At 48.0% G+C, this 21086-nt stretch overlaps 1 protein-coding gene and 1 long non-coding RNA gene across 2 annotated transcripts; both read right to left on the bottom strand.

The window, feature by feature from the left end:
- Positions 1–7316: 7316 nt before the first annotated feature.
- LOC125513142 (putative ripening-related protein 1) lies at positions 7317–8070 on the bottom strand. The gene has a single exon (XM_048678180.1). The coding sequence runs from the start codon at positions 8022–8024 to the stop codon at positions 7473–7475; it is 552 nt and encodes a 183-aa protein (XP_048534137.1). The 5' UTR covers positions 8025–8070; the 3' UTR covers positions 7317–7472.
- Positions 8071–11745: 3675 nt separating this feature from the next.
- Positions 11746–15704, bottom strand: LOC125513143. Its single transcript, XR_007285702.1, has 6 exons — positions 15245–15704; positions 14454–14536; positions 13762–13885; positions 13422–13550; positions 12822–12935; positions 11746–11913 (listed from the first exon to the last, which is right to left on the bottom strand). It is a non-coding gene; the product is annotated as an uncharacterized LOC125513143 (long non-coding RNA).
- Positions 15705–21086: the final 5382 nt, after the last annotated feature.

The raw sequence follows: 21086 nt of genomic DNA, 5'->3' as shown, positions 1-21086 counted from the left end.
CTGTCACTGGGCTAGAAGGTGGAGGCTGATTTTATTTCCTATAGTTACATGTATTCTCGTTATGATGGTAGACGTTGTAATTGTTATGAGTATGAACAGAGTTGCATGTATTCTCAAAAAAAATACAATAAATTTCTGCCTGGATCTTTAACTGGGCTGTATGGGCTTCTGCCTGGATCTTTAACTGGGCTGAAAAAGGTGGAGCCTGATCTGTCACTGGGCTAGAAGGTGGAGGCTGATTTTATTTCCTATAGTTACATGTATTCTCGTTATGATGGTAGACGTTGTAATTGTTATGAGTATGAACAGAGTTGCATGTATTCTCAAAAAAAATACAATAAATTTCTGCCTGGATCTTTAACTGGGCTGTATGGGCTTCTGCCTGGATCTTTAACTGGGCTGAAAAAGGTGGAGCCTGATCTGTCACTGGGCTAGAAGGTGGAGGCTGATTTTATTTCCTATAGTTACATGTATTCTCGTTATGATGGTAGACGTTGTAATTGTTATGAGTATGAACAGAGTTGCATGTATTCTCAAAAAAAATACAATAAATTTCGTTTATGATTTGTGATAAACGTGCTGGCAATTGACTGGTGTGAGGTTGGGACCCAGTTGTCTGCCAACACCAAAGGCCAATGTCCCCGGCTTGGACTTTTATTTATTAGTCATGTTTAGTTAAGAAAAATATTTTTGGATTAGTCTTATTTGCATATAATGGTAGCTCAAACGGTACAGCTCTTTGTTTATAAATAAGTTTGGATTGTCAAGAGGGGATTAGTCTCAAATTTATTTATTTTTACGTCTTTTTATCTTGGCAATAGAGTTTTTTCTGCCAAAAATAACTAAAGGGTAGGACTTTGTTGAGACACTGCATGGACTTCTCGCTGGAACTTTAACTGGACTGAAAGGTGGGGTCTGATGCTTATTTTGGAACATTCTGTAACTTGGCTGGAAGGTTGAGGCGATGCTGGGGACTCGAGAGAAATGTTTTTTACATGCGAGTCATTTCTAGCCACGTGCCATCGGATGTCCAAATTTTAAAATTGTAAAAGCAAAGCAAATTAAGTTGTTTTTTTTTACAAACGTGAAGCAAATTTACTAGTCAACTTCTAAAGGTTAGTAAAATAGTTTTAGAAAAATATTGTTGAACTCAACTTGACAAGTGAAAATAAAATAAAATAAAATGATTATACCTCTGGCCTGCGAATTTGCAGGTGCACACACCAAAGCATCTTTAAATCGTATACATGAAATGGCCAACAAAGGTCAACCCATCACAATAATGGACTAATAAACACCTATGACAAAGTCACCATTGTTATACAGCAAACACTTTCAAGATGTAGTGCACTCATGCGTAGACATCGAATATGGGTATTCAAGGGTAATGACATGAATTTATTTATATTTTCTGTCATTATCTTGTGCTAATTAAGCACAAACACAGAGGAACAATGGAATTCAGCCAAGAACTTTAATTGCATATTGTAGGCGGGAACTGTTTGACAAGGAGGACCGACACACTTTGTGTTCTCCCAATGCAACACAAGGGGGAGCCCTAGCATGGATAACGAAGTTTTCTCATCGAAAACAGTAGGCGTAACCAGGGCAATGGTGGATGGACCGGCCAACCAATACCTTGACTAGACATGTTCCTTGATGTCCGATTTGTAAAAACAAATAACAATCTTTAAGCATTTTTCTGCAATGCTACCAATGCATTTTTAGTGATGCTTCATTATGCATGTTTCACACGGATACAAATTGGAATTCGAGTTTTTGAGAAAGCAATGATTATGTCGACACAGCGAATGAGTTCGAAAATGAAATGTGGTTTGTATAGGCAATCATAGTGACAGACAAAGCTGAGGAAAAGAAAATTTCTGATGGGGCTATCTCGGTGAACCAGGCTCTAGTTGGGACCGGAGTGGTAGCTCGAGACAATCAACGAATCGTTATCTGCGGAAGGATTTACGAAGTATGATTTTATCAGGGCCCGTTGGTGATTGAGACACTGGCTTGCAGGGATGCCATGGCCCTAGCAATCGAAAAGGGTCTCACGCATGTGGTGGTTGAGACACATTGTCAGGCTATTTGTAACCAGTGGATGAACGAAGCCTATCTCCATCTTTTCCAGGGGTTTAAGTTGCAACATGTGAGTAGAGAAGCAAATGGCGTTGCTCACACAAGTGCTAGAGAGGTGCTTACTATGGAAGCGTTTTTGTTTGAGTTTGATGTAACCCCTGTATTTCTGATTGACACTAAATGCGTAATGAAATGGCTCTATTCATGCGTAATCAAATGGCATTTTTCATTGTTGGATTCGATTACGCCTACTAATGAATAGAGCCTTAATGCCGAATTCTCACAAAACAAAAACTGAGGTTGCGACGAGTGCTTCGCATGTGGGCACGCGTGGCATAACCCTGGGAAATTGAACTTGTTATTGATTGTTTTTAGTCACAATAATTAAGTATTAGATTGGATTAGTCTATTAATAGACAACAGTGGGGATGTAGCTTAAATGGTAGAGCATTTAATCAGCTATTAAAAGGTAGGGGGATCGATACCTCCCATCTCCAAATCCTTTTTTCACCTCCCTCTTTTATCTAGGCGATAGTTTTTTTCCCGCATAAATTTTTTTGTTAGCGGTTTCCCGCAGAAAATGAGACCTGCCAAAAGCCGAAAGCACATTGTTCAGACGCTCTATGGGCTTCTCCCTGGATCTAACTGGGCTGGCACATTGTCCACTTTGGATTAATCTGTAACTGGGCTTTCCCAGAAAGAACATCTGTCACTGGGCTCGAATGTTGTGGAGGCTGATTTGTTTTTTCGTGCGCTCCGGAAAACCTCTCCATTGCCGAGTTCTACGTTTTGGCCATTTTTTTATGGCTGACACTCACATAGTCACATTCTTTTTGTTTGCTAAGCTCCTGATAAAAAGTACTCGGTAAACTCCGGGCACTAGGCAAAATTGCCGATTCAAGTAAGGCACTTGTTTTTTTTTTGGAAAAGGAGGATACCTCCGGCCTTTGTATCAGAGTGATGCATGCAACTGTATTATTAAATCAAGTGCGAAAACATGTCTGAAGTGCAAGTCTAGCTCACAAACGGAGCACAACAAAAGTAAATAAAAAGGCGCCACATCCGGCAAAAATAGTAACAGGCTATGATGCCTATACACTTAGCCTATTAGTAGCTCGCCATCCAAATCGATTGAAAATAACCTGTGCTACCGTCTCCCATCGGTTGCATCCAGTAATCAAAAGCTTCCTGAAGTCCGCATGAGTGAGTAACGACCACGTACGGATCCAAGCAGTAGCTCTATAAATAACCTGCAAAAAGTTGATAAAGTTTTTCCGGCTAAAGATCATATCGTTCCTATTATTCCATATAGCCCATAGTAATGCGCATATTCCTATTCAAATATGTCTCGCTATGTTTGATTCCACTCCGTTTAGGCACGTTCCAAACAACATGTTGATGCAAGTTGGAGGGTTGATGTTGAAGACTATATGAATCGTGTGCCGCAATAATTTTGCCAACGGGAAGTCGAAAAAAAGATGTTGAATAGTTTCATCCTGGTCACAATAACAACAACGAGAATTACCTACCTAGTTTCGCTTAACCAAATTATCTTTCATCAAGATCACTCCCTTGTAGACAAACCACATGAAGATTTTAATTCTAAGCGGAATTTTGATCTTCCAGATATGTAGGGATCTCGGAAGTGGCCCAGTGTCAATTAAATCCATGTACATGGACTTCACTGAGAAACTACCACTCGTTGATAATTTCCAATGAATGGTATCTGCCTGGTCAGAGAGTTGAACCTCCATCAATCTACGGACCAAGTGCAACCACGAAGTGCATCGTTCCCCCACCAAGACCTCCTGGATTGGATATTAAGGGGGACCGAATGTAATACTGTAGCAACATAATCTTCCTTATGTTGTACAATATGATATAGAGTGGGATATTGCAGGGCCAAGGGTGTCTCCCCTAACCATGCATCTTCCTAGAATATGGTCGAGCTACCATTACCAACATTGAATTTTACCCTATGAAAAAAGGAGATCATCCTCATCAAACCTTTCCAGAAAGATGAATCATTAGGCCTAGCAGTGAACTGGGCCAGAGTCTTAGATTGAAGGTATTTATTACGCAAAATTTGTATCCTCGTACTCTCTGTCTCGGTAGATAGTCGGAATAGCCATTTGAAGAGAAGGCATTTGTTCTTAACTTCTAAATTCTCGATCCCTAGCCCACCTTGGTCTCTGGATCTGCAAATAATACCTCATCTGGCCAACCAGTATTTCTTCTTAACTTCATCAGATTGCCAGAAAACCGAGATCGATAGAAGTCTAATCTTTTCCATACCCCTACCGGTACTTCAAAGAATGAGAGGAGGAACATCGGCAAACTCGTCAACACCGAGTTTATCAGCACGAGTCGACCTCCATAGGACATAAGCTTGCCCTTCCAGCAGCTTAGCCTTTTTTCGAATCGATGTTCAATGCACTTCCACTCCTTATTTGTCAGTCGGCGATGATGAATGGGAATCCCTAGGTAGCTAAATGGTAGTGGACCCATTTCACAACCGAACAGTTGTTTATATGCGTCTTATTCCTTTTTGGCTCTACCAAAACAAAACAATTCGCTTGTGTTAAAATTAATTTGAAGTCCCGACAGCTATTCAAATAGGCAAAGCACTAAGGGCATCTCCAGCCGTTGGCCCCCCCAGGACGCATAAAAATCGCCCCCTGGGGGCGAGCCGGCGATACACTCGGCGCTGGGGGCAGTTTTGCGCCCAGTCGTCGCCCCCAGCTCGCCCCCAGGCGCCGAAATTGGCCCACTTTGCAGCCCAATTTCGGCGAATAAACGGCCCATATGGGCAAGAATAGGCCCATATTCGGCGTGGTTTCGCCGTGTCTCGGCATTCAATTATCAACACAATTATTTCTTATCACATATTTCATCACAGAAAAATCAAATACTTCAACAAAATACTACAGCAACAAATAGTTCAATACAAATTATATAGTTCAACAAATAAAAACTCGTATTTCATCACGCGGCGTCCCCCTTGAGCCTCCATAGGTGTTCAATCAGATCTTTCTGCAGTTGATGATGCACCTGTGGGTCTCGGATCTCCTGACGCATACTGAGATAGGCAGTCCAAGTTGCCGGTAGCTGGTGATCAACTTCGGCTAGAGGACCCTGCCTGTAGTATGGTTCAGTGTCAAACACTGGGTCTTCTTGCTCGCTCTCGATGATCATGTTGTGCAAGATGACACAGCAAGTCATGATCTCCCACATTTGATCTTTCGACCAGGTCTGAGCGGGGTACCGAACAACAGCGAATCGAGATTGGAGCACACCAAATGCCCGCTCGACATCCTTCCTGTAAGCCTCCTGAAGCTTCGCAAACCAGGCGTTCTTGCCTCCTGCCACAGGGTTTGAGATCGTCTTCACAAATGTCGACCATCTCGGATAGATGCCGTCAGCTAGATAGTACCCCTTGTTGTATTGGTGCCCATTGATCTCGAAGTTCACCGGAGGAGAATGGCCCTCAACGAGCTTGGCAAAAACAGGAGAGCACTGCAGCACGTTGATGTCATTGTGAGTTCCTGGCATACCAAAGAAGGAGCGCCAAATCCAGAGGTCCTGTGTGGCTACCGCCTCAAGCACCACACTGCAACCGCCTTTGGCGCCTTTGTACATCCCCTGCCAACCAAATGGGCAGTTCTTCCATTTCCAATGCATGCAGTCGATGCTTCCAAGCATTCCAGGAAATCCTCTTGCTGCATTCTGGGCTAGGATCCGAGCAGTGTCTTCCGCATTGGGTGTTCTCAAGTATTGTGGCCCAAACACTGCCACCACTGCCCGACAGAACTTGTAGAAACACTCTATGCTGGTGGACTCGGCCATGCGCCCATAGTCGTCGAGTGAATCACTGGGAGCTCCATATGCAAGCATCCTCATCGCTGTCGTGCACTTCTGGATGGAGGTGAATCCAAGAGCGCCAGTGCAATCCATCTTGCACTTAAAGTAGTTGTCGAACTCCCGGATGGAATTCACAATCCTGAGGAAGAGCTTTCGGCTCATCCGATAACGGTGCCGAAATGTTCTCTCGCCATGAAGTGGAGCATCGGCGAAGTAGTCGGAGTAGAGCATGCAGTAGCCTTGCAGACGATGCCGGTTCTTTGCTTTCACCCGCCCCGGCGCCGAGCCACCTCGACGCGGCTTTTCATTGCTCGCCAGCAGCTGGGCGAGGGCGGCGAGCACCATCAGATGCTCTTCCTCCTGGACGTCGGCCGCGGCTTCCTGCTCCAGCAGTGCGGCGAGCTTTTCCTCCTCATCGGAGTGCGGCGAGCTTTTCATCCTCATCGGAGTCCATCACCGAGACAGGCAAAACGTCGAACACCTTGCGCTCGGTGGGCGTGTACCCGCCGTTAAACCGCGCATCCGCGGCCGGAAACGGCGGCCGGAAACGCCCAGCTGCTGTGGGAGGGGCCGCGGCGAAGCGCTGCTATTTTCCGGCGGGGAATGGCTATCTAGCGGAGTAGGGCGGCGGCTGTCGCCGGGATATAGCTAGTGCTGGCCGAGGGCGCGGGGGGTGCGAGGCGAGTCGGGGGAAGAAAACCTTGACTTTTCCCCTGTCGGTGTGGGCCAGGCGTGCTTTTCCCTAGCGCCGGAGCCCCCAACGGCTCCCCAGCGCGCCGGGTTCGGCCTGTGACCGCCGGGCGGAAAAAAGGTCCGAACCGGCGATTTTCGGCGTCCTGGGGGCGTGACTGGGCCGTTTTTTTGGCGTCGGCGCCGAAAAAGTGGCCGGGGGGGCCTGTTGGGGGCGCGGCTGGAGATGCCCTAACTTCATATTTCTAGCTTTAGCAATATCATGTTTCATGAATAGAATCGTGTCATCAGCGTATTGTAATATGGAACTAGCCCATTAACTTGGCCATTCTCTTTAGCCCGACCGATAAGGACTGTCAACATATCCGCTACTATATTGAACAGAACAGGAGACATCGAGTCACCCTGTCTTAATTCTTTATGTGTGTGAAATAATGATTTGTGTCATCATTCATCTTAACCCAACACTACATTTCTGAATAAAGGAATCCATCTGTTTCTTTCAGGCTTCATTAAACCCCTTCATATGTAGGGCTTGTTGAAGAAACGGCCATTTGACCTTGTCATGCGCTTTCTCAAAATCTACTTTGAAGTAAGGCACTTGGTAAATTCCGTTTGCAATTTTAGCGAACATAACAAAAGGAGGTGACTGTTAATTAGCGAAGAGTAGTTTTTTGCTGTTACGAAAAAAGAACAGTTTACTTATTCATCGAGGACACTACATTACATTTGAACACTACATCAAAGGCACCACACACACACACATGAGCTACAAATAAGCAAGAGAACACTACAATAAGGCTCCACCGGCCGGCGGCGGGCGGCAGAGTCATCAGTCATGCATCTGACCAGGTGATGCCGTACTCGCCGACCTCCTCACCGGTGATGCCGAGCGCGTCCCACACCGCCTGGGACGCGTCGACGACGTTGTTGCGGCAGGGCGGCTGGAAGGCGTGCTCGCGGTCGCACCCGTTCACGGAGTCGCACTCGTCGACGACCTTGGCGAGCACGGACCTGCCGTTGGCTCGGATCCGTATGCGGTCGCCGCAGCGTGAGCCCCCGGCGTACCACCCCGTGGACAGCGCCACCACGCGCTCCGAGTTGCGGTGGAAGACTTCATCGCACGCCGACGGGTCCCCGCCGTCGCCGCCCTCGTCGAAGTCGTTGAGCGTCATGATGGCCCTGGTGGCGCCTGCGACGACCGGCGGCGAGCACCGGTACGTCGGGTACGCCTTCCCTGCCTCGCAGCAGTCCTCGCACGAGTGGCCCTTGCCCGGCCGGAGCGTGCCGCTTCGCCTGCACTCCTGCGCCTCCACGGTGGTCGCCAGCAGCAGTGCCAGCACGACGAGGCAGCTCATGGTCATCTTGCGAGCGTTTGATGGAGACATCAATCGGGTTGTGTTGGCTCGTCGATCGTGAGAGAAAGATTGCACCAATGGCTAGCATTATATAGCTATAGGATGCGTGTGTTCGTGTTCTTGCTTGTTTGGGGTTGCCATGCGAACATAAAATACAGCAAAGTCAAACTGACATCATGATGGGGAGAGGACACCACACTGATGTGGATGTGAGGTCCCAAAAATTAGTCTACTAGACTAGGCGTGTTGTTACGCCACGGGCTAATTCAATGTGACGACGTACTCCCTCCGGTCCTTTTTACTCTGCACATTGGATTTGCCGAAAGTCAAACTTAACTAAGTTTGACCAAATTTATATTAGAAATTATTAGCATCTATAATATCTAATAAATATAATATGAAAATATATTCCGAGATGAATCTAATGATATTGGTGTTGTTATGTAAATGTCAATAATTTTTTATATAAACTTGGTCAAAGTTGGATGAGATTGACTTTAGAAAAACCTAATATGCAGAGTAAAAAGGACCGGAGGGAGTATGAGATAATTCTATAATTTTTTGGATACTCATTGAATTTGAACTGTAGATGTTTGGTTCGTCAAGGGCGAACAAATATGAACTTGCTTGTATGTTGGGGCAGCACATGTAAAATTGGGATTCCTATAAAATTATGTAGCGGATAGCATTCCTTTGTGCTAGTTGACTTCTAAATTTTATTTTAGTTTTGTTATTGTTATGCCACATCACTCGCTAATTATGTAATACTCCTATGCGGTAAAGATTTGCCCTAGCTACCTCCATCTTTGTTTTTTGAAGACACCAAAAGGCATCTTAGATGTGATAGTTATCAAGAAAAAACAATAGCTGGTACAATGAAAGGACAACTGGAATAGAACTGTCGGTTAAAGAATAAAGATGCATTAAAAATCATGCTAGGTCACGCCCATAACGGGATAATTTAATCGATAGTTCATGAAGGATGCATCTCCCTCCTCCCACCCACGCTTTCCCCTCCACCGCGCGCTCGTCCATGCGCCGGCCGTCCTCGCCGGCCACCCAACACTCCTCCCGCCATGCCATCTCTCGCCTACCCACTCCCTCGTTTCCGGCGACAAAACTCACATCCAATCTAGGCGACCGCCTGGTGCATGCATGGGATTTCATCCGTTTTCAGCTGCTCCTCGACGAAGCAGACGGCCTCGACTTCCAAAGCTCAGTCTGGTCCTCTCTTCGGTCGCGGGTCTCCCCTGCGGGCAACGACCGCTCCTCGGCCTGCTTGCTCTTCGCCCGCTTTCGGCCCTCCTTGCTATGCCTAGATGCTCCACTCGTCGCCACGTTCCTCCAATTCCGCCTCGGTGGCGTCACCGCTGAGTTCGCCGTCGAGCTCGTCTCCGAATGCTGCTTCTCCTTCTTCGTTGCCAACGCCAGCGTCGCCAAACTCGTCCTCTCCTGCTCGCCAATCAGCAGCGACCACTACTATGCCTACATCTCTGCTCCGCCGCCGCCATGCACGGATAAGCTGTCGTCCTCCCTTCACCACCGTGCCTTTACTCCTGCAAATGCTACCCCGCGTTCGTCGTCAGCTCCAGTCGGGCCGATTGCTCTGAGCTCGCTGCTTCCTCCGCGGTCTTCCAGGGACGGGGGTGAGGGCCCGTCTAAGGCACTCGCTGCCGGTGCGTCCTCCTCATCGACATCTCGGCAATGGCTTCGTCGGAAACCGCAGGTTAGGCCTTTCCGCCCAGGTGTAGCCTTCAGTAAATTCATTTTTCATGATTATAGATGCCAGGTCACCTCTCCGTTACCCACACCAGATAAACCAAATACTACCACCTTTTGGATTGTTGGAGTTTCCGACTCTGTAATCCCCTCCCCTACCCTCGTCAACGGCGCACTTGACCACAGATTTGCGTCCCAAAACGTGTTTAGCTCTGTTAAGATATCCACCTGCCTTTTCCGGGCACAAGCCTTCTCTGCATCAGTTCGAAATGAGCTAGTTTGCCGCTCACCGGTGCCCTTCTCAAGTTTCAAACTCCTATTGTTCGCTTGCCCTGTGCGCGCGCAGGCCGCGGCCGTGTCTGCCGATGCCACTTGCGACGTGATCGCCGCGGCACAGGCACCTCACCTGCCCCCCTCAATTCTCGGGTGCTACCACCCGGTCGACCAAACCAAAGCCAACTACACTGCTCCCACATCCGACTCCAACGACACCCATGCCCATGCGAATCCAAACCCGCCCATACTAGACGCTGCTGACTATACCGATGACCGCCCAGCCACTTCTCACACGGACGCCTCGCGCCCCCTCCTGCGCCCCCTACCTTCTCCCTCCTTCTCTATCGGCGCCAGATACGAGACACGGACCCACGATCACGGGTCGCTTACAATCGCTCCTCCCTCTGCTGACCCGAATGCGCACGCGGCTGGGCAGCTCGCCATCGTGGGCGCGGTCAACCATGCTTCGGTCGCTGCGAACGGGACCCACAGCCCGCTCCACTCGCCTCGGTTAGCCTCCCCGCTCGCCCATCACTCCATGTCCCAACCGCAGCCGCCGCCTATTCACCCGTCACCACCATCACCCTCTCTCTCCCATGCCGCGCTCGACATGTCCTCTCCCACGCTCATGTCTCACTCCTCCGGCTGCAAAGCTGCGGCTCATACCAGCTCCCCGACGATAAACTGATCAAGCTCTGCCACGGCAGTGTCACCATGTCGCTCATACAGGGACGTGCTCATATCTCCTCCTCCAACAACTCCGATGCAATCCCCAGCCTATATCAACACCAGGCCGCGCCCGCACACTCACTCATCTCACCCCCCTCCCAGCCTCAAGCCCACTGCCCGCTGCTTCCGTTGCCTCGCCGGTGACCACCTCGTGGACGTCTGCCGAGACCCCGTCCGGTGTTCTCGCTGTTGGCGCTCCGGTCACCGCTCGTTCAGGTGCAAAGATGTCCGACTCCACCCCTTCTTTCCATCCCTCCCATCCAAACCTACGTCTAACCCTGCATTTCTACCCAGCGGCGTCATGGCGCACACGACGGGCACTCACACTGCCTCCGGCTCCTCCGCAGATTCCAGCGACGACGGCGTTCGTCCGCTGTGGTTCGGGTTGCACTGCGTCTTCGTCAACCCCCGCGCACCACCGTCTCTCCCAGCGGTCTACGACGCGACGACCACGCAGGCATCGCCCATTCCCCGTGTGTCGATCGTCTCCGGACCCCCGCTCTTCATGCCCCCTGCTGCGGCTCCTGCCTCCAACCGGCACTACACCACAACACTGCATCCCTAACAAACAAGTTGGTTGGGAAAACAGCTTCCACCAACAGACAGTCGATCGGGAATGACTATTGCCGACTGACCCTGTCTGCTGGAGAAAGTCCAGACGGGAAAGCCCTTTCCCGACCGACATATGTTTGCCGACCGACAAGCCGACGGCTATTTCAAGCATTGCCGACCGACTTTCCAACGGCACTGTCATGGACCTTTCCCGACAGATGGTCTGATGGTAAACCTTTCCCGACCAACGGCCTGATGGTGTTTCTTTGCCGACCAACAATCTGTTAGTAGTGCATGTTTCTTTGCCGACCAACAATCAGACGACATTACATTTTGCCGACCAACGGATTGTCAGCATTTTCTTTAGCTAACCAAAACAATAATTACCCTCCCACGTTTGCCTTACTGACAGAATGTCAATAAAGTCACATAAAATATCTCATTACAATAATATCCAACAAAATATCAATCAAGATACAATAATAGATGCATGTCATTGATTTTGTACAAAATATCCAGTTGACAATACAACATAAAGGCTTACAAAATGATAGCCAAACGGTGCATTATTTTGCACCTTACACAAACTATCTAGTTGACGCAAACTATCTCCATAGTTCCTTCCTGGTCTTTTATGTCTTTCCTACAAAGGGTAAACAATCATTCAGTAAATTCATGCATTCATAGTCAATGGCAGAAACAAAACAAAGCATCAGCTCAGTCTGCACAACGAAATACATCAGCACAATAATTTAGCTAAACTCACTACAGAAGAAAGCGAGCTGGCAATCAATCATTAAGCATCTACTAGTTGCTACTTAAGGTCGTAAATTTGCACAATTCAGGTCATCTGTAATGCCCACCCTACTTGTACAGGCGTGAATGCAAAACTATTACCTCCCAGGGAAACCATGTATGTTATATGTTAGTAGGATTAGAAACTCGATTGTATTCTCAGTTCAGAGATACGCAAGTGATCCTGTTCAGTCCATCAAAGCACGTATTAACAAAATGCGTCCTAAGATGAAGGTTTTGCATTTCTTACAAGTTGCTATGTAACACAGCTTGAACCTGACCCTAACTCTATTGGATGATCTAAACCTAGTTGTATATATGACAATTATTACTCTATGGGAAACTACACATGTAGTTTTTGCTATATGATTTGAGAGTAGCATCGTTCTGTTCATCTCTAAAGTTTTCATATAATTAATACAAGCATGCAAATCTGATATTCATATACTACAGCAATGCTATAAGGCTGAAGCATAAAATCTAAAAGTGGGTAACTGTACTTCTCTTTCGCTTGCTGAAAATTACATAAGTCGGACATTATCACTAAAAATGATTTTATTAGTTCTTGTCTCCCCCACCAAAAAAATAAAAAGGCTATTGTTGAGTGAATATTTTGCATGGACCTTTGGACATTGTCGCTACCATATATTTATCAAAGTGAATCCAGACATATTAATCATTTTAGCGGTACGTTCTAATTTCTTCAATCAATAGATGAATGTAAGCAAACAGTTCTAGCTAAGTGACAGAAATTACCTAAGTGGCGGGATGAGGAAGACGTCCCTGTTCAGATAAGATTCACCTGCTATGTTGTTCCCCACACACAGAATTCATTTTGCCTTTCAGATTGATTGTAACCAGATCTTACTTCTGGGAAATAATAGAACATGATGTTACGATATGATTTAACAAGGGAACATTATGAAGTATACATGTATTCCTTTTGTATCACAAAAATAATAGGAAAACTGAAGATTGTTTTGGTGAACTACATGTAGTCATGTATGCCAGTCAGAAGTAAATAGCAAGGTCACTTAATATTGCTTGTTCTCTCAAGTTGCACTAGGACATAAAAATGAACAACAAAGCTAAATAGGTTCCATTTTACTTTGCCATTAGACTTTTTGGCAACAACTTCTGCAGCTAAAAAATCAGGTCAACATATTTATTAATCCCAGGCTGTTTGTAGAACTACATATTTATTAATGAACTTGGTAGCTGTTAATGTATGCAGGAGTCAATTAAGATTAACTGAAATTTCAGCAAGAATATCAATACAGGTGATTCACACTGAAAAACACGAGCACAAATTGTAACTGTGCAAAGCTAACACCCGGTGTGGACTCTGTTTAATACCTGTAGTAGATTCTTCTTCAGTTAATCCACTTTCTAGGAATATATTTGGAGTGCGTGCCATTCTTTTCATCATTAAAAGTGCACCATCCCATACCAGAGTACAGAGACATCAAGTAATGTTTCCAGAGCCTGAAAGCACCACCCATCAGTTAATGTGTTACTCCTACATGGTCAGGATGGATAGCTCACTTGTTACAGAAACATGTTTAACAACTAAACGTTTTATGCTCCAGTGCAAGATTCTAGCCTCAGCCAAAAATAGTATTTGTTGGGCTCACTTCTATAGATGAGTGGAGAAGAGGAAGACACCGATCATGGGAGTCAGGTGTTGAGGGCTGACCTGCATGAACTGCCTAGTCGTCTACTGCCACAAGTAAGAAGCTCTGTTTCCACATACCTCCCACCCCATTTCTGTCATCTCTTTTATTTTATGAAATCCAAGAACGATAAAAGCTCCCCATGCTCTATGGAGAAGTAATGAAGCAACATCAGCACGCTGCCTATGGGAAAAAGAACAACTCACTGTAGCTATGAATGGGAGTGAGATATATGACTAAGAAACTCAAAAGGAGAAGCTCGGCAAAGAGAAAATGAAAGAGAATAGCTAGATCAAAGAAACTAAAAAATTTAATAAAAATAAACCGAAGTGCTAGACAAATTAAAAGACTTAATAAAACTGAATACCGATAAAGTAAAATTATAGCCCATATAAACTAGAAAATTGAAAACTTAGGGAAAATTAGCAGAGATGATGAGCAATCACCTTTAGTTACCATTAGTCATAGCATTATAAAATGACACTTAATATGAATCTTAGTCCTCAAACACATTAGGGGCAGCATGGATCAAAATATGAATCTTCAATCAATGAAGCAAGCAATCAACCATGACCATAGACCATCTACTGACTAATGAGGTACTCAATCATCTACTGCTGTACAAAACATTAGAGGATGGTACACAAGACTTATGAGGTACTACATCAAGAAACAATATACTAAAAGAAAAATAAACACTGGACACTCCACACACCTTATGCACTACAGTGGCATAGCAAATATTCTGCTACTTCTCTTTGTCAGCTCAGCGTTACCAGCATCTGTCCTCTGTTCTACCTGTAGAAAAAATGAGAGATAAAAGTCAGGTCACATGTACAAAGAGAACAGCGAGTCGTGTGCTACATTCTATTTCAATCCATTGTTTGGCCCTTAGTTATAAAAGTAAGTTTGAGCCACCAGTTATATTACCCCACCTCATGGATGACATCTTGCCGCTGTTTAGTCAGGTCAAATGCATCGTTTCAATAGCAGCAGTGATTATTATACCATAAATGTTTCCTCACAATATTTGAACTTGGCATTGAAGGAAATTTGACATGGTGAAGATTTCAGTAAGAAAAAGTTAAGCAAGTATTTGGGCAGTTGGATGGCAGTATGCTTACGCGCCATTCTCATGAACTCAGCCAATAAATGTGATCAGCTGGAGCAACACAGACACTAGAAACACATCCATTGGTGCTGCAAAGAAGCTTCTTTTCAAGAGAACCTAGTTATTTTCACAATTTTTGACAAAGAAGCTGTAGGATGCCAACATAACTCAGTATTGTAATAAAAAATAAATCTAACATAAATCTATTTCCATCTAACATAACTCGGTACTGTAATAAAAATTGAATCTACATAAGCAGTGTCTACCAACAGAGTACTGACGGGGCAAATAACAGAGTCTTCGACCCAAAAACCACGGCGAACTCCTTCACTCCAAGTTCATCTCTTAACAAACTTTGTACAAAAAAAATTGATGCGGCAAGGAAGGAGTTGTACCTCAGCCGCATCGATGCCCTTGCCCAGCCAAAGACAGAGAGGGATGTCCTTGCCCAGCCACACGCGGCCCAGATCCAAATCTTCGCCGCCACCGCCACTGCGTGTGTCTTCATGAGCTGGACGATGGAGATGGGGGGTTGGGCCAGGGAGGTTGGAGAGAGGCGGTTAAACGGAGAGAGAGCCCGAGGGTGTGGAGCCGACGGTGGAGAGGCATGTCGGAATTGGGCGGGGCTGTGGGGACGGGGCATCGTGTGGGGCGGTGCTACAGAGGAAGGGCGGCGTGGGATGGTGATGCAGAGGCAGGGCGGCATGGGGCGACAGTGGGATAGACCGGCGGTAGCCCCCGACGACATGGGGCGGCGGTGGGAGGCATGGGGATTGGCCGGCGTGGGGCGGCGGCATGCGTGGGGAACAACAGGAAAGCTAGGGATTTTGTGGGTGGGGAACGAAGGGCGGCAACATCCTTTTCTGAGGGTGGAAAATTCGCGGGTTGGGCCGGTTTGGCGCTACTTTTTTTAGCTATTCGCGGGCGATGCCCATTTAGCATCCGAAAGTTGGTGGGGGTGATTTACCGACCAACATTCCATAGGCCATAACAGAATTCCCGACCGATCGTTAGATGGTATATGCTACAGTATTCCCGACCGACTACAGGTCGGTGTATGCAGGTTTCCCGACCCACGGTCCGTTAGAAAATTTCCTGCCAGACTGTGGGTCGGCAATAGTGATTCTCTTCCAACAGACGTCGGTAGGGAATTCTGGTGCGTGGTGTAGTGTGGGGACCGCCCACATTCGCTCCGTCTCAGGCCTCGTGCCCACTCTCACCAGCGCCCACGCACGACTACATGCTGCCCCCTGCAGCCGCCGAACTCCCGCTTCTAGCTCCACCACCCTGTCTCATACTTGAAGTAGACCACCTATGCTTTGTCCACCTCACGTCGCCCATGCACAACCCCTTCTCTTTCATCAAGCGGGCGCTCGCTGCTCGCCGCAACAACCCATCCGTCGGGGTCTCCTCCTCCTCTCGTGGCGCGGCGTTGCTGTCCTTTCCAAACCGGGACATCCGTTGGAACATCACCGCCCACGGCGACATCCACTTTGAGGGAAACACGCTCTCGTTCGAGTGGGTCGAGCACACCGACAATCGCGCCATGGCAAACTTCGACGACCTCATGGAGATTGAGGCCAACGACTTCCCTCATGAACTGTGGCATGAGGACGGCGTGAAGTACTTCTTCGCGCACCTCGGCTCGGTTTGCGCCCTCGACCAGTACTGCGTCGGCGCCGGCGACTTCGTCAGTGTGCGTGCCATGGTCATGGTCACCCGTGGCATGCGGCTGCCGCCGGGCATGGTCGTCCTACTGCCCGGCCGTGAGCTCATCACGGTCTCCCTCTCGCAGCTCGCCTACCATGCGCACGGGATCGGCCCCGAGGACCCGTCCCCCTTCTCCTCGGGCGAGGACTCCGACCAAGACTCCTACGACTACCACGCCTCCGCCGTCCGCGAGGCTACGCTGTAGGAGTTTGCCCAGCGGGCCAGTGGCCGTGGGCTGCCCCTCTCTCGCCCCGACTCTCTGTGGAGCCGCCGTGAAGCTGCCAAGGGGAAGGCCTCCGTCGATGTCGCTCCCTCCATCGTCGTCCTACAGCCGGGAGACGCCCTGCCCGCTCTCCTTGTCCCTGCCGAGCCTGCTCTCCATGCAACTGTGGCGGCGACGACGGCATGCAACCTCGACCCTCACGTGCCTTCTCTGCCCCAGCAAAGTGACCACGCCCTGGTGGCTCCTCTACTTGCGCCTTCTACCGTTCCAGGGGCGACCAACGACTCTTGCTGCTCTGCCGCTCAGACGGGAGCCTCTGCTCATGCGAACCCCTCGAGGGAAAATACCTCATCATTTGCTGCTATATCCGACCTCGCCGTCCACGACAACGTCATACGCAAGCGTGTGGTGCGCTCTCGGCGGGTGGTCTCCCGGCCAAGCTGCGTCGCAGCGCGCGCATTGCCGACAGAGAGACTCCTTTCTACTCCATGATGGCTCAAAAAGCTTCCCGCCTGAAGGCTGCTCGCTTCGACCTCCTCGCGGCCTCGGACGACCTAGCGGTGGCGGTCCAGGGTTCCTCCATTTGCAACTCCGACGCTGACGCTTCAGACGCAGATGACGCGGCCGAGAAGCTCGCCCAGATCGCCCTGGTTTGTGGCGCCGACGATGACGAGGCAGACGCTGTTCGCGCTGCCGGTGCCCTCCCTTCGCCATGATCAGTTACGTAGTTTCAGTCAGGAGAGCTCACCCGGGTGTGGGGTGCTTTTGTATCGTTGCGCCTGTAGCCGCGCCCTTTTCTCTTCTCCGTCGTAGTCGTCATAGGTTTAGACTGTTCCTGGCCATCCATAGGTTTTTAGTTAGATGCGCCACATCTTCCCCTTGTATTCCCTTGCTGCTATGCTCTCTGACTGATGGTGATATAAAGTTTGCATTATGAATCAATCTTCTTTTTCTATTCTCTCGTGGAATGTCCGCGGCCTCGGTGACACTGATAAGTGCAAGGACATCCTCTCTGAAATCTTAGCAATTAAACCATCCATTACACTTCTGCAAGAAACAAAACTAGACTCCATCCCCGTCCCTAAGTTAAACTCATTCCTACCACGCACGCTAGACCAGGTTGTCTCCCTTCCTGCTATCGGTTCCGCCGGAGGTATCTTTTCCGCGACCAACTCTCACATTTTGACACTCCAAAGCCACTCTCATGGCAGGTTTTCTACGACTCTCAACCTCTCTTTCCCGGTTTCAGGTGTTAGCCTCACTGTCTCTAACATTTATGCCCCGTCCCAACGACCGTTAAAAGCGGACTTCCTGCAAGAGCTCAGAGACATCGCCCCCGCAGACTCCACCCCTTGGCTTCTTATCGGTGATTTTAACCTAATCCGTTTCGCCTGCGAGAAAAATAACAGCAACTTCCACACATCTGAGGCTGATATGTTTAACACAGCCATCTCGGACCTACAGCTTATCGAGATACCGCTTCTAGATAGAACCTTTACCTGGTCCAACAATCGCCAAACCCCAACTTTAGAACGCCTTGACATCGCCTTCTTTAACCTTGCTTGGGAAGACAGCTTCCCAAACTCAACTTTGTCCTCCCTCACACGTTTCTCTTCCGACCATGTTCCTCTCGTCGTCAACATCTCTTCGCTTATCCCTCGATCCCGTGTATTCCGTTTTGAATCTTTCTGGGCCCTTTACCCGGCATGCAAGCGTATCATTTCTCACGCTTGGCCCACTAACCAACGTCATACTCCTTCGGACCTAGCCCTTGCCACTGCCATTAAACGTACCAGAGCGGACCTCAAAAATTGGTCTAAAACTCTAAGGCCTGTTCACCAACGAGAAATTGACTGCAAGCTTATCATTGATAGGATTGACAGGCTTGAAGAAAAACGCTCCCTCTCCCGACCCGAGTCCTCTCTCAGGCTGGTAGTCATAACCTCCCTTCAACGTGCCATCCGTCAAAAGGTCCTCTTCTGGAAGCAAAGGGGGAAAGTAAAGGCCATCATCGATGGGGACGAAAACTCAAAATACTTTCACGTCTCTGCCTCCCAAAGGTTCCGCAAAAACAACATCGCCGTTCTGGAGGACAATGGGGTCGAATTCTCTGCCCATGACACCAAAGCTGCCATTCTCCATAACTTCTTCCACCAACTGCTCGGCACTCCAAAAACCTCGACTTGGCTTTTCACCCTCCAAGACCTCTACCCGACGCATGTCCCCCAACTTCGCCACTTGGACTCCCCTTTCTCATCTCAAGAAATCCAAGATGCCTTCCTACAAATGAATATTAATGCTAGTCCTGGTCCTGACGGACTCGGGCCAGGTTTCTACCAGAAGTTTTGGCACAACATTAAACATATGATCCTCCCCTTCTTCGACGACTTCGCAAACCTCCGTGTGGATGTCGAACACTTCAACAGGGCTCACATGATTCTCCTCCCAAAAAAAGACTCCGCCAGATCCCCTAATGACTTTTGCCCTATTTCCCTGCAAAATTGCCCCCCAAAGGCAATTGCTTAGGTTATTACCAACCGGATAAAACCCCTTATCCCTCTTCTGGTCCATGGTGACCAAACCGGCTTCATCTCCAGTAGATGTATTGCTGAGAACTTCATCTACGCTGCAGACATCCTCAGCGCTTGCCACATCCGGAAGGCGCCCACTATGGTTTTCAAACTTGATTTCTGTAACATCCCAAATTTTCAATTTGGAATGTTATACATTAGATCATCATGCATATCATATTTTCTTGCATTTTGGTTGATCCTAGAAATTTCACGCAACTCAAGGACCCTCGGAGAGAGTTGGAGATTTCGTTATTTTCATATTTGAGTTTTCTCAAATTTTGAAAAGAGGATCATTTGATTTATTTATTTCATCTTCAATTATTTTTCCAATATCAAAATATGAGAGAGGGAAATAATATGACCTTTCCCAAATTTAGGAAAAATGAAGATTTAATGAATAAATCAAATTTGGATTTTTCCGGAGTTTATTTGCATTTTATTTGGATAGGGAAAAATGCGTGTTTTCAAAAATTGCATTTTAGGCCCGGAGAAAAGTTCATTTTGTTCGACTCATTTTTAGGAGTCGGGGAAAATTTACTTTAGAAATTTTGGTGCTCGTTTAGTTTCTTTTCTTTGTTTTTCTGCGCATGGAACTATTTAAAAAAAAAAAGAGCGCAGTGCCCGCCTGGGCCAAGGGCCCAGCCGGCCGGCCCAGCCGCCCCGTCGCCTCGCGCCCCGCGCGCCAGCTCGCCCCGCCGCTAGGCCGAGTCCTAGCAGGACTCCAGGCCGCCGCCCCTTCCCCTTTTTCCTTGCCCCCTCCCCCGAGCAATCCCCCCTCCTATATATACCCCAACACCCCCCCTCTCCTCCCAAGCCGCAGCCGCCCCCACCCCGCGCCTCCAAGCCGCCGCAGCCCCGCCGCCCTAGCGCCGCCGCCTCCTAGCTGCCGCCGCCGCCTAGCTGCCGCCGCCGCCTAGCCGCCGCCGCCTAGCGCCGCCGCCGCCTAGCCCCGCCGGAGCCCCTCGCCTCCCCTCGCCGAGGTAGCCGCGCCGCACCACCCCTCCCCTCGTTCTGTTTTTTTAAAGAAAACCGTTCCGGTTCTTTTTCTTTCGTTTGTTTCGGTTTTTTTTCGAAACCCTAGATCGGTTTTTTTTCGTTCTCTTTCGGTTTAGTTGTTTAGCGAGCGTTCGCCAGACCGTTCGTCTTAACGAACGTGATCACCAGTTATTCCCGGTTAACGAACGTCCGTTCGTTTAACCATTCGTCTTTTCTTTTCGTCGGATTTATTCCGCGATCGCGATCTCAGATCCGATCTTCGTTCTAGTTTATCTTCTCGCTCGTTTATCGGAATCAGGTGATTCAAGCGCCTGGAGTTTCGTTTCGAAACCGCCGTTCCGTCTAATCAACTTAAACAAGTTTTTGCTACGGTAAAATTTGACCTAGTTTCAATTTGCTAGAACCGAGTTGTTTTCTTCCGCCGTTTGTTTTCCGTCGTTTTGTTCGGTTCGTTCTTTCTTTGCAACCGGAGTTCTTAAGTTGGACTTTCTGGTTCGTTCTCTTGTTCGAGTTTTACCTGTGCATTAGATGAGTACTTATTGTATGCTTGTTGTTTGTCTGCGATAGATTACCCAGATTGCGTCGCCTGTTTCTTCGAATCCCTAGGTCTCGCGGATCATCAGCAAGGCAAGTAACACTTTGATCATACCTTTTCTACAATCCAGTTTTATTGCATTAGATCAATCCTCACACCTTGCATGATTAGGATCTAATTAAATTGTGGGATGGGAAGTA

Source organism: Triticum urartu, chromosome 6 (genome assembly GCF_003073215.2).
Source record: "Triticum urartu cultivar G1812 chromosome 6, Tu2.1, whole genome shotgun sequence".
Classification (NCBI taxonomy): Eukaryota; Viridiplantae; Streptophyta; class Magnoliopsida; order Poales; family Poaceae; genus Triticum; species Triticum urartu.
This window is presented reverse-complemented; position numbering and strand designations above follow the sequence as displayed.